The sequence below is a fragment of the Colletotrichum jinshuiense genome, chromosome 3 (genome assembly GCF_051148585.1).
Source record: "Colletotrichum jinshuiense chromosome 3, complete sequence".
Lineage (NCBI taxonomy): Eukaryota > Fungi > Ascomycota > Sordariomycetes > Glomerellales > Glomerellaceae > Colletotrichum > Colletotrichum jinshuiense.
Window position 1 is genome coordinate 2,871,419 of NC_139310.1, and position 12,373 is coordinate 2,883,791.

General features: G+C 53.6%; 3 protein-coding genes across 3 annotated transcripts; 2 read left to right on the forward strand and 1 right to left on the reverse strand.

The window, feature by feature from the left end:
- Positions 1-364: 364 nt before the first annotated feature.
- Positions 365-2,529, reverse strand: EsH8_III_000801 (uncharacterized protein; the record flags this gene model as incomplete). Its single annotated transcript, XM_083262526.1, has 4 exons — positions 365-1,522; positions 1,575-1,951; positions 2,009-2,169; positions 2,225-2,529. The coding sequence occupies 4 exons, from the start codon at positions 2,527-2,529 to the stop codon at positions 365-367; spliced, it is 2,001 nt and encodes a 666-aa protein (XP_083123013.1).
- Positions 2,530-9,699: 7,170 nt separating this feature from the next.
- On the forward strand, positions 9,700-10,890 carry EsH8_III_000802 (uncharacterized protein; the record flags this gene model as incomplete). Its single annotated transcript, XM_083262527.1, has 1 exon — positions 9,700-10,890. The coding sequence occupies one exon, from the start codon at positions 9,700-9,702 to the stop codon at positions 10,888-10,890; it is 1,191 nt and encodes a 396-aa protein (XP_083123014.1).
- Positions 10,891-11,686: 796 nt separating this feature from the next.
- Positions 11,687-12,346, forward strand: EsH8_III_000803 (uncharacterized protein; the record flags this gene model as incomplete). Its single annotated transcript, XM_083262528.1, has 1 exon — positions 11,687-12,346. One exon carries the CDS (start codon positions 11,687-11,689, stop codon positions 12,344-12,346), a length of 660 nt encoding a protein of 219 aa, XP_083123015.1.
- Between the last annotated feature and the right edge of the window lie 27 nt (positions 12,347-12,373).

Here is a 12,373-nt window from a genome sequence, read left to right on the forward strand (position 1 = left end):
GTCTAAAACTGTCCAGGCCTTCATTCCTAGGCACCCATGCCTTCCAATGAAAGCCCTTCCACACGGCCCGCCCCCCCTGCTACAGATTTTACATGATGCGTCGCGAGGACACATCGACAGAGATATAAAGAAAAACAAACAATATGTAGACATTATCTGTCATACAGGTATCTCCGCAAATGAAACGCCGTCCAATAAAATAGTAAATATAAGAAGTGAAAATGCAGTTCGCCGTCAACTCCGTCCTGTGACCGAAAGGTCGGACCAAACGCTTTTACCGCTGGGTGTAGATAGCACGTCTATTTTGTCGCTTTCCGAGCAATAAAGACATTGCCGGGCGTGGTACAGTGTGCGCTGGGTTGCTTTAGATCCAGTCGCGCTTGTCATGTTGACCATCGCATTGGCAATTCTGCTTGAGGCATTTAAAAGGCGCCTTCTTTCGCTGCGCCGGGTTGTTGAACCCAACGCCCTGGGGGCTGGTCACCCTCGTCTTTTGAGGACTCTCAGGGCGGTAGACAGCCGGGCTTAGTGTAAGCTGCTCCGACTCTCGGTCCTTCAGCTGCGACTGCCTGGGCATTGCAAGCTTCGGGACGGAGGGCAGAGTCTTCATGCGCACATCCTTCTCGGGTCGGACGGGGGACGACACCAAGGTTTCGTCTTCCTCGGAGTCGGACATGCCACTGTCGCTGGCACGATCGACCTGCGTCAAAGGACTAGGGCGCTTTGAATCTTGAGCGTCCCTTTCAAGGGGGCAGTCGAGGCTGCTCACGCTGGCATTGTTCTGGAAGTACTGCGAGTTGAGCGGGGGCATGTCGTCAACATTTGACAGCCGCAGGCCAATCTGCACAGTTGCCGATGAAGCAAGGGAGGAATCGCGACGATGGCGGATTCCCTGGGGGTGGATTGATGGAGGAGGTCTGAGGAACATCATGTCGTCGTCGTCTGCAATCCTTGAGCCAGGGGCGTAGGTGGTGGCGGGAAGCAAGGTGATCGACTTGGTGTTGCCGTTGTTCTCGGACGGGAACAAAGAGTAAGATCTCTTGCGGGCATGTGTCTTTGGCGTCTGGTAAGTGGAGACCTGTACGGGTTCGGGCGCTCTCAACGGGGAACGCATCGACTGTTGCCACACGGCATTCGATCGCAGAGGGTTGGCATAGGTGGGTGAGCCCGAGGGGCTCTCAATGCGTTCCTCCTCCCCCTTCTCCGGCACCAAGTTGTCGGTGCTGCCCAACCGCCGAAGAGATTGGGCCCGGCCGACGGGGTTCATCATGTGGTTTTCGTAGTCATCGTCGCCATTATAGACACGGATTCCGGCCTTGAGCTTATTACGCTCGGACTCCCACTTCTGGCGGGGGCCGATGGTAGACAAGGTCTTGGAACGCAGAAATACGTGCAGACCGCCAGTCATTAGGCCTGATACGTTGGCAACGACAGAGGCGATCATAGAGAGCGTCAGGGCCTGTCCAGTGGCACCGCTCTGTTCTACGAACGACAGGTTGAAGAAGAAGGGGATGAGGAGAGTCTGGAGTGGGGGTCAGTTCTGCACCTGTACGAGATGAGGCCGATGCACTTACGGTCGAGATGAAGGCGACGGCCAGGAAGTAAACCATTCTCGAAGCGGCAACGCGTTCCTCTTCTTCGATTCTGATGTTGTTGTGGAGCCTGAGGAAGATGATGATGGTCGAGGCGAGCAGTGCCGCCGAAATAAGGGTGAGGATCACGAAGCATCCCTCCTTCCATCGCTGGACGAACCAGAAGAGCGAGGCGAAGCAGAAGTTGGGAGGACGGACGAAAAGGGATACGAGATAAGTAATGAGTAGAAAGGTGCCGACGATGGCGAGGCAAATCGTAACGTTCCACTTGCCACGAGGGGGCAACGGGTTCTTTCGCAGAGACCGAATGGCCACCTCGAGGGCGAAAACAAGTTGGATGTAAGGAACAATAAAGACGGCTGTGTATTTCCGTTAGCGAACGCTCGAAGTGTTCTGGTTGCGCAGCGAGTACATACCTGGAAGCATCAGTTGTGAGGTGATGGTGCAACCAAGGGTAAGAAGGTGGTCGAGTCCAGTCGACTGTGCAACGGCAAATACAATTCCCTGGACGACAATCCCGACGGACAGAACCAAAGGGAAGGACTCGGCAGGTCCTACGAAGGTGAAACCGTGTGTTCTAGAACTGCTTGTCAGTCGAGCTCACCCCTCCGCATCAATAGCACTAGGCGTACCTGAAGCTGAACTTTTGGTTGTTCCTCTTGGAGGTTGCGTATCCGTCCCAGAAGATTCCAACTGCGGTGGCGAAGGCGGCAATAACGTTGAAGACGGCGAGGATGATGGTCGAGCTTCGGATCGATTTCGCCGCCTGGAAACGGAACTGGTTGATGAGAGCCGACGTCGAGCCGTTCTGGGCCTTGAAAGGCCCCCGTAGTGAAGAGTCCACCGCACCATTAACGCTACCAGTTGTTACGCCGTCGGCATCAGCCCGCGTCCACAGGTTATCGCCATGGGGATCCGTCCAGCCCCAGCTATCCATCTCGTCGATTGTTCACCTGGCACTGGTCGAAGAGATGATTGCAGGCGTCTAGCCGCAGTGGTGCCAGATATTAGTTCGCCGTCCGAACCATCTATTCCATAGACCAGTCGAAGGCGTCCTTGTTGAAGAAGGAGAGGAGAGTTGGAAGGTGTGTGTGAGGATGGAGAGAGAGAGAGGGAAAGAGAGGAGACGGAGATCGTGGGGATGGGATGGTCAAGTGAAAAGAGTAAGTGAAAAGACAGGATGGATTGTAATGGACTGCCGCTCTTGGACGATGAGGGCGGACCAGACGAAACAGACACTAGGCGAAGTAGGGACCTACGAATAGAAACAAGGAGCAATAGGACCAGCCACTCAAGAGAAAGAAAAGGGACCGGCCTGGAGGAGGGAAAGACCAGTTCCAAAAGTCGGACGGCGAAGGGAAGGCCGCATGAAGAGGTCAAAAGGCGATCACAGAAGCGTGGCATAGGCCAGAGTCCCACCTCAGTAGGGGGCGAGCAAGGGAGAGGCTCGGGAAGGGCCCCCGCGCGGGCCAGGTGAAGTCCGGAGAGTTAGCCAAACCGCTAAATTGGGCCCAAGTCCAACGCTGGGCCAGGGTAACACGGCCGATGGATGGCCTACCAGAGTGGCCAGACAAGGATGGGAAGACGGCCCATCCAGACGAGGGGCGATGGGGACTGGGCGAATGAGACGCAGTCTGTACCTCAGCCCGGCCCACGACTGGACGGTGGCCAGTGAGGGGCTCAGATGGGGCGAACGTCTCTCGAAGACGTGCATGTTGCTGGTTAGAAGATGGCCTCGAGGGGGCCGCGCGATACGGCGTATTCTCTGGTCTTGATCCTCGTCGAGAGGGCTCAAGACAGGGCTCGGCGCGGGATGGCAACCCTGCCCATTGTCAGAACCCCGCCAACTTTGGCTGGGCTGATACCTCGCCGTCCGCCTCTTGGGCCCCCTTGCCCACCCTCCAACGGGCCAGGCACTCAAGGACACGAGAACCAGAGGGAGGGGCCGAGGGGAAGGGGGGGGGGGAGGAACTGGGCTTCGTGCAATTGTCTGTCGCAATGATCCGGCAGAATGCGACTAGTTCGGACGCGGCGCAGAGACTCGAGAGACCTGAGGGCTCGAGGTGTGGCATTGAGTGGCAATGAGGTGAAGCAGTGCTGTAACACGTCCTGGTTTCGCAGTGTCACTCAAAATGCCCGAGCCCCTGCTTGTGAGGTTGAACGTGACAGGGTTTGACGTTGGACTTGAGCCCCAAATCTGGGGGGCACTAGGAGAAAACCTTCTGTTCTAGCCTGCTTTGGGACTAGCGTAGCGTTGCCGAGTCGGTGGATCAAACCGCCGCAGGGATTGTGGAAGGGGCGGTTGTTGGCGATGCCGAAACCTTTCTTTCTCCCTTCTCCTCCTTGCCTGCTGGCCCAATCGTCCCCGGTCTCTCCATCTCCATCCAATTTTTCTTCTTCTTTTGAATATTACTTTATTCCAGTTCTGTGTGTAGGGGAACGGGTAGGCGTGCTGGTGTTGTCTGTTGTTAGCTTGCGAGGTGTGGTTGGGAATCGCCTCATCCCATCAGCACAAAAGCTTCGGCCGTATTCTATATCTGGCACGCAGGTGCCAATGCTCGCGCGGCGCGGCATCCGAGTTTTGCCCAGCTTTGTCCCAGAGGCGCAGGTCGGCGCCACGGTGCATCGAGTCAGCACTGCAATTGCAAATTATGCCGCACGGGAGTCTTTGCGGTCATGAAGCGAACGGAGAAGGGCGAAGGCGCCTGGCCAGTCGGATAAGGACCAACACAGCGGGTGGGATTGGATCCTGGTTCCTCCCCAGGCCTCTTGCGCCGGCCCACCGACCCTACTCACTCGATGTTTCTGCCAGTCGGGGAGCGTGGGCTGTAGCAGCTATCTTCGTCTTGCACGTGTCTTACTCAGCCAGGGGGTCTCGGCGTGCCAGGGCATTCGTTGCTGATTCTCCCACCCTCGAAGACGTCTTTGGACCCGGGGCGAGGGCTACGGATAATACGCCATCGCTGTTTCCCTGACCGTCTGGTAGTCGACAAGCCCTTGATGGGCGAATTGAATCGCGGCCATGGTTGATCAAGTTCGTCCTTTTCCACAGATTGTCGAGCGATGAGGCAGATGCTGTGTCATCTGAGCTAAGATGGCTTGCAAGGAGGCTCGGACGGGAGTCGACGGCAGGGGTTGGGATCCTTTGCAGCCCTCTTGAGGTGCGAACAGACACTTTCTATTCTCCACACTTACATCAGCCTAGTCCGTTCATGGCTAGGGAGCCCTGCTTTGACGGCTCCCAGCCCAGATCTGCCCAGCACGTCAGACTCGTTGGCCCCGTACGAAATGTGACGGCAGCGCGAGTCGACGCCTGGCAGGCCCGGCGACATATGGAGAGAAGTGCATGCACCTTGCGCGAACCATCGAGACCGAAACACACGAGCACCGTCGCCTGGGAGCGGGGAAGGGCGATCCCATCGCTTCCGCTACGAGACTCCCGGAGAAGATGGCGCGTCCGTGGCAGTTTTGACGATCATGGCATTCACTATCGCTCGCCCAACTCGCTACCCGAGGTCTATGAAAGCAGTCATCGAGAGTCGACTTGCCGGCATTCCGACTCCCGGAGTAGCGGACACGAGGCAGTCAAGCTTATAGACTAGTCAGTAGTGCGACATATTCCTCCGAAGACAAGAATGGCGCCAACCCGCATATGGTGCCACTGGCCGTCAAACACTTTAATATATCTCCAACATGTCAACCCTACAGATATTGAGGGCGTTGCTAGCCTGGCACTAGTCACAAACCTGAGCCGTATCTTGGCTGCGTCGCCCCCACCGCGAAGGTGCGCGTGGTAACCATGCCCCCGATGGAAGATGGTTGCTCCGAGATGAGGGACCACGCTGGTTCGTGGCCCTTACTGCGACCTGCCCTCCCACATCATTGGGCTCGCCAGCCTCCCGCCCGTCCGGGGAGACCCACGTTGACTGCTGATCCGGTCCTCGCGGCCGATCAAACAGACCTTCAGACTGACGTACAGCCAAGGTCAGGGCATCTCAACCATCCCTCTGCCGTCGCCATCTTACGATGCCCAATTATAGCGGACAGAACCGAGTCTCGCCTGAACTCGCTTACCGCTTCCAGAACCCCAGTTGTTCGATTCAACGGATCTCGGCGCTGCCTGTCGCTTCCTCCGGGCCTCACTAAGTGGTCGGTAACAGGGCTGCTGAGTTCATAGGGCGAAAAGCTGCAGCGGATGGCTCGGTCTGTCGTGACCCACGTCACAGATGGCCTTTTCCAAGGCCCTCCGAGGGTTATCACCGAGGATCACCAACACAACCTCCTTGGCGGAGTTGCCACGTCCACGCCTCAAAGCAGTGCTCGTGGAATGGGGTCTTGAAGAGGGCGAACCAGGAAGTCGACATGTTGGCTGTCGTCCTATCTCCAAACCTCTCCTCGTCCCCTTGCATTTTCGCCCCCAACAGTTATTTTTCCTAAAATCCGCAGCTTACGGTCAATTCGTCCAATGTCTTACCACAATGATTGTTTATAGACTCGTCTGAAATAAGTGTGAGAGCGGTTACAATTCACCATTCTGGCCACGTAGTGTTTCATCCCAACCACCATGGCATGCCTCAACATCCACTCCAGCAGCCATCAGCTCCCGGAAAGTGGGAGGAGGGCTTTCATTTTGCTCTCCTCTTCCAGAACCCCCTCTTCCTAATGGTTCAAGAATTGAGCTCATCAATCCAATCAAGCGACTCAGGGTCCCAGGTTGTCGTCGTCACTCATGTGCATTTTATCCCTCATTGTAAGCTGTGCAGTGACGATCAAAAGCAGAGACCGGACGATGAATGATTCGAGCACCCATCTTACAGCTTGCCTGACACGCATTCTCGGTGCTTGTCCGGGCTCTGGCTGGCAAGTGTTGGGCCTGCGGGAGCCGCATCATCACGCCTGTCCCGGCGGCGACTCAGTCGTCGCGACACGCGGCGTCCCTGGGCAGATGCCGGGGATGCAAAACGGAAGTTGAGATGATATGTTCTTCCCCGGTCGGGATGTCCACCTTGGGGAGGTGGCATAGACGCTCTACTAAACTGTGCTTATACAACGGATCTTTCTCGTCGTCGGAAGATGGCTCTTTTCGGCAGTGTCCTTGAATATCCATTTTTCCTCGATCAGATGATGGAGCATATATAGTGCTGTCAGATGGGGTTGCGAGAACGAAAGAGGCCACCAACTGACTCACAATACACAGCCGGTGTGCTTACTCGAGTTCTGTCATCGCGCGAGCTTGGCCGGGCAGTTCACCAACAGGAGCACGTCCCGTTCGTGAAAGGCAGAACGGCCCGGCCATGGTAATGGTAATGGCGATGGCGGCACAGAACTGGGCTTGATCAATCGGTATCGCCGCCACCGCCGCGATCATATTGGAACCAATTTATCTAGAATTCTCCCATACAGCCGACCAATGTAAAGAGGATTCCGAGGCGGCCTTGGCGGAAAAGCTCTTTCGCAGACAATGCTGAGATAGACTGCCAACGGATTTCGCCCCGTATCGGAGCAGCTGACTCAGAGAAGTCAAGTCGCCGGTTAGAGATTGAGCCTGCAGATTCCTCGGCAATACCCCGATCGTTTCCTCATCGTCTGCCGGCTTGAACTTTTCCCCTCCCCCCTCCCCGCCCGAATTGCGCCGGGTATGCCTTTTGATATAGCTGGCGCAAAGTTCCGGTGAACAGATGAGTGGCCTTGCCATCAAACAAACGCAATCTATGCTGTTCCCCAACATCTACTAAAGACGGAACCCCGCACAATATCTCGCTCAATGCTCTGAGTGGTTGACGCGTCGCCAATCTACATCACCTCTACCACAACCCCCAAACTATATCACCGGGCCCATCCGCTTTGTCTATGTCTCAATGGATTGAGCGAGTCAAGGTGCTATCCATGACGATAACGCCGGGTATGGTTGTCGCATATTGATTGCCAATGAGGCAGACGGCCCGAAGATCAATCACGCATGCCCTCAAAAGTGATTTTTTGAGTCTAGCCCCATTGCATCGCTTGCCTCGCAGGCTTTTTTTGCACGCCACAAGCGTCCGAAAAATTAGCCACATCTGATTATTGCCGGGAGAGCGAGCCGCGACGATACGCGTTTCTGGCTGGGCTGCCGTAGAAGCGTCAAAGTCCCGGTGGCCCGCGCCCGGTCCCGCTCCAGGCTTTTACCGATTTTGGACCTCGCATGCGGTTCCATACCGGGGCGCCTTTTGCAACGGCGGCTAGCCGCCATCTTGCCGGGCTCAGCTTTAGGTGTACCAGAATTGGTGTTGGGGGCCATGGTCTTCGCTCCATCGACGCCCGGATGGAAGACGATCCCGATATCTGAATTCTCATAGGGCGATTAGTCCAATCACTCAAATATCACATCATTTAGTAATCGTCCAATCTCGACTTCGTTTCGAAAATAGTTGAATTAACCTCAGCGGCTCAGAATCGCTGTCCTCTCCCGAGACCATCCACCAGACGACTGGCGATACTGAACAGGATGCTGGTTCAGATGATTCTTTACCATCCTTTGACTATTTGTCACTCCCCCAAACTTTCGGATGCCGAAAGTGTCAACAACATTAAGATATTAGAAATGGAATGAAACATTGCTTTTTGGGGGCGTATTAGACACGCCATCGACTGGCTATACTGACATACATTACACATCGACTAGGTAGCAACTAATCAACAGTAAGAAAGAGATGATTCTACCGACAGAAAGAAGATCCCACAGTCACATACAAAAGAGTGTAGAACGATTGCAATCGGGAGAGCAATTTCAGGTTCCCGAAAACATTCAAATGCTTGCACAAGAGAGTAGTCAACTCGTTTGCCAGTAGCAGAATCCAAGTTAGATGCCTACAGAAGTACTAGAAAAGGGGAGGTGTCGATATGACAATATAATAGAAAGAACTACCTTTTGGTTTCCAGCCCGAGGCCTGGGGCCAAGAGTAAATCGTAGATGCTCCCCGAATCCTGTCTACGCATACGGGAGCTTGGAAGCATGCAAGTGGGTGGTGTATTGGACACCAAGCCTAACAAGACCAGGAGACATTTTATTCGGCCGCGAAGAGGCCAGGTTATACATACACCCTTAACAAAGGATAAAACTTCAAAACGGCCTAAGGAGTGTTGACTCGGATGCACTACAACACTCGATCTCACAAAGCCCCCTCATCTCACTGGTGCCGGCTTCAAGAGTCCATGTTACCGACCATTTGAATCTTTGTAGCACTAGGGCCAGGTCCAAAATCTCGTTGGGTGTAAGTACTACCTAGGTAGTTTTCAATACCAAACCCCTTATATCCCATTGAGTGCCAACTAGCCCCATTTTCGCCAAGGTCGGGGTAGAGCAATTCAGATCCATTTCGCGGAAATACCTAGAAACATTTGCCCAATTAAATGCCTGTATAGTAGCGTTTTTGGTTATGTATGGTGGTGATCTAGCTGCCGGATTGCCCGGTCAGAATACGGGCAGGTGGTCGGCGGCGGAGAGCGGCAGCAGCGGAGTTCGGAGATTCGATGTTCACGATACCGCAAATCAGCAATGCTTTCTTTTTCTACAGATAAGACGGCAATCTCGCTTCCCCTCATCCATTCGGCCGAATCAAGCAGAATCAATAAATCGTGCTATCGAAGCTATCGCGACTCTTATCTAATCTGTTCCGACCAGCCTGCTGAGGAATCTCGCCATACCTTCTAATCTCCAGAAGGAACGGGTCCGCAGAGCCCGACTAGCTGGCAGAACGTCCATCACGCAGAAAAGAGGTTATTTGCGGCACTTGCGCGAGTAGAATCTTCACATCTACACATTTTTCACCTTCACCTTCTTCGTCTTCCAAATTTCCCGGCGACAGCAGCGAGCTCTACGACGGCAGCAACCGCTTTGGTAGCGGCCTTTACGACAGCGACCAACCTGCCCATCTACGACCCACCCTTCCAGCGATATTCAACTTTCGCCTCGAACGGACTCACCGCCTACTTTCTTCTCTTCACATCGCCGATTTCATCCTCTTCTAGCTAACGCCCACAAGATCTCACCGCTGGACGACTTCCGTTTGCTTCCTTCCACCGACTTCCACGTCTGTCAGATCTAAAGCGTACCTCTATGAAATTCACGATGTCCTTCTCCTCCACCAGCAGCGACGATCGATTGATCTTTCCGATCCCATTGAAGTTCCTAAGCTACGTCGATCAAGCAACTTGGGGCAAGTGGGCAAAGTTTGACCCAACCGCAAACGACAATACAAAAGAGCAAATCGCTTCTGTAATCGTCTTTTTTATCGAGCGCTATCGAGAACGAAACCTTACAGGCAACAGCCTTTGGTACGAGTTCAAGATCGACTTCGAAGATTGGCCCGAGGAAACGTTCCTTGCAGCTCCACCGTATATTATCAAGAAGTTCCGTGACCACCTCCTGGCCTATGGCGTCTATGTTGAAGCAAGTGGCAGTTGTGTTGGAAGGAACATCTTTAACGTCGTCAACCGCGATACTTTTCGCTTGTGGTCTGATACTGAGATTGAACGAAACGCAGCAAGGAGTAAGACGTTCCACCAGCACATCAAAAATCCGGACTTCCTTGACAATATACGGAATCCACCACCAACGGTGGTGGAGCTTCTTGCAGGCCAGTGGCAGCAACGGACCTCCCTCTCATCATCTACTACTACCACACCAACTGTTCCACCAACTGTCTCTCAGACCGTTCCAGACCACATGCTCTCGCCGACTCAGCTTGAATTTCTAAATTGCCTGTACGCCAACGACGATATGAAGTACGGCGGGGGCATGTATGACGCCCTTGAATACAAGTTGCGTATCTTCCGCGACAGCTGCCACAAAGCAAGAATTCCACAATCCCACTTTGCTGGCGTCTTCCCCATCATGTTGAAGGATCAAGCCTTGAGCTTTTACTTTGACCGCCTATGGGAAGTTAACGTCAACCCTCCAATCGACTTCCAGACCATGGTCAGCCTCATGAAGCAGTACTTTGAGACAGAAGAAATTCGCAACGTGTATCTCTCCGAGTGGCATAATGCGACGTTAACTCGGATTATTCGTGAGAATCCTGACAAGCCCAAGACCGAGTGCCTCGAGCTACTTTTTGACAAGCTCACCAAGATCCAAGGGGCCCTCTACATGTCTGACGAACTACTTCGCAACCAGCTACTCAGTGCCTGCCTAGACGTCGAGGAATGCCAGCTTTGCATTTTCAATCCAGCGCCCACGTCTGTGGGCGTCCTAAGTCAACTGCGGTCATCTATTAGCATAAGGACCTATCAGCAGCAGCAACGAATTCACTATCACTAGTGATACTGTCTACTTCAGCCCCACATAGAGCAAAAGGGTTACACGTATTGTACTTGCGTCGGAAGTGCACGGTATGGTCGCTGGGGTCGATATGGCCCACGCTATTGCGTCAAACCTCCAGATTATCACTACCTGCATTCAACTGCCAACTGTTCAAACGTTCGTCTGTACGGATTTTTACTCGTTGTAAGAATGCTTGGTGAAGCTGGGTCCCACAAAGGAGAAGCGTCTAATGGTCGATACCATAATGTTAAACATGAGTAGGAAAGCCTGTTAATAGCACATTCTGTTCAAAAATTTACTACTTCAAACAACGAAAGGGACACTAAGACTAACGGGCGATTGTATTTATAATTCGCTCAGTAGAGAGAGAGGAAAGAGAAAGAGCCTTTAAAGAGCAGGCTTGAGGGCTGGACTTATGATACACAACATTACACCTATATTCCTAACAGGCTCCCCGAGAAACGGCGCCCTGTAAAAGTCACAGTCTAAATTAAGTCTCAGCCAATCACCTAGTCTCTCTAAGACATTTCTTGTCTGTTTTCTATCACTTGGTTCAGAATTATTCTTAACTCTGAATTATGCAAGGTTGCTAAGTTGGTTTGGTTGTCATGACACGCCTTAACTGGTATGTGTGTCACATACCATACCCTCCGCTTGTTTATTAAGACGCCTATTTGAGAACCCTTGATAAGAAAGGAGAGTTAAATTACTGCTTCGGATTAAACTATCCTCAAAGTATCTACCACTCTTGCTTATTCTTTTCAGAATCACACGGTCCTTACCCAGTATAATCATGCATCAATCTTCTGCCATCCTGGCGGCTGTCCTCTCCTTTGGCACCAGAGCCGCGACCCAGCAAGTGGTTCTGACGTACCGTACGGCCACCATTACCCAGTGCTTCACGGCTACCGGCCTCCCCCCAGTCTTCAACGACTGTGCACCTACGCCGGTGATCCGCAGGCCGGCCGCTGCGGGGGCGCCAATCTGTGTCGAGATTCAGGCACCGAACTGCAGGAATTGCGGCTGTGACACTTGCGTCCAGACCATCTCGTACACCACTGCGTACGACGCCTTCTGCTCCACCGGGCTCTATAAGCAGGAGTACGCGGTCACAGAGACTTACAGTGGCGTGGCCGCCAAACCCACTATCCCCGCCGCCGATGTTCCGCTCGGCTTCACCCGGGATGTCGAGGTCTGTACGACTTGTGGCCCGACGCCCGTCACTGCTACCATCACACGCCCGATCGAGGGCGCCACTCAGGGCACTGCTGTGTCGAACTCGCCGCTTGGGGTCAAGGGTGCCGATGCCGGTTCCAATGGAGTTTCTCCTGCCCCGGGATCGAACCAAACTACTATAGTAACCGCTGACTCCCCGTCCATAATGCCTCTTGTCGCAGGCCACTCCATTCTGATTTTTATGGCTTTCGCCATGACTGGGTTTGTTCTTTATTGAATCAGCTTCAATTACACCTCTGGGCAC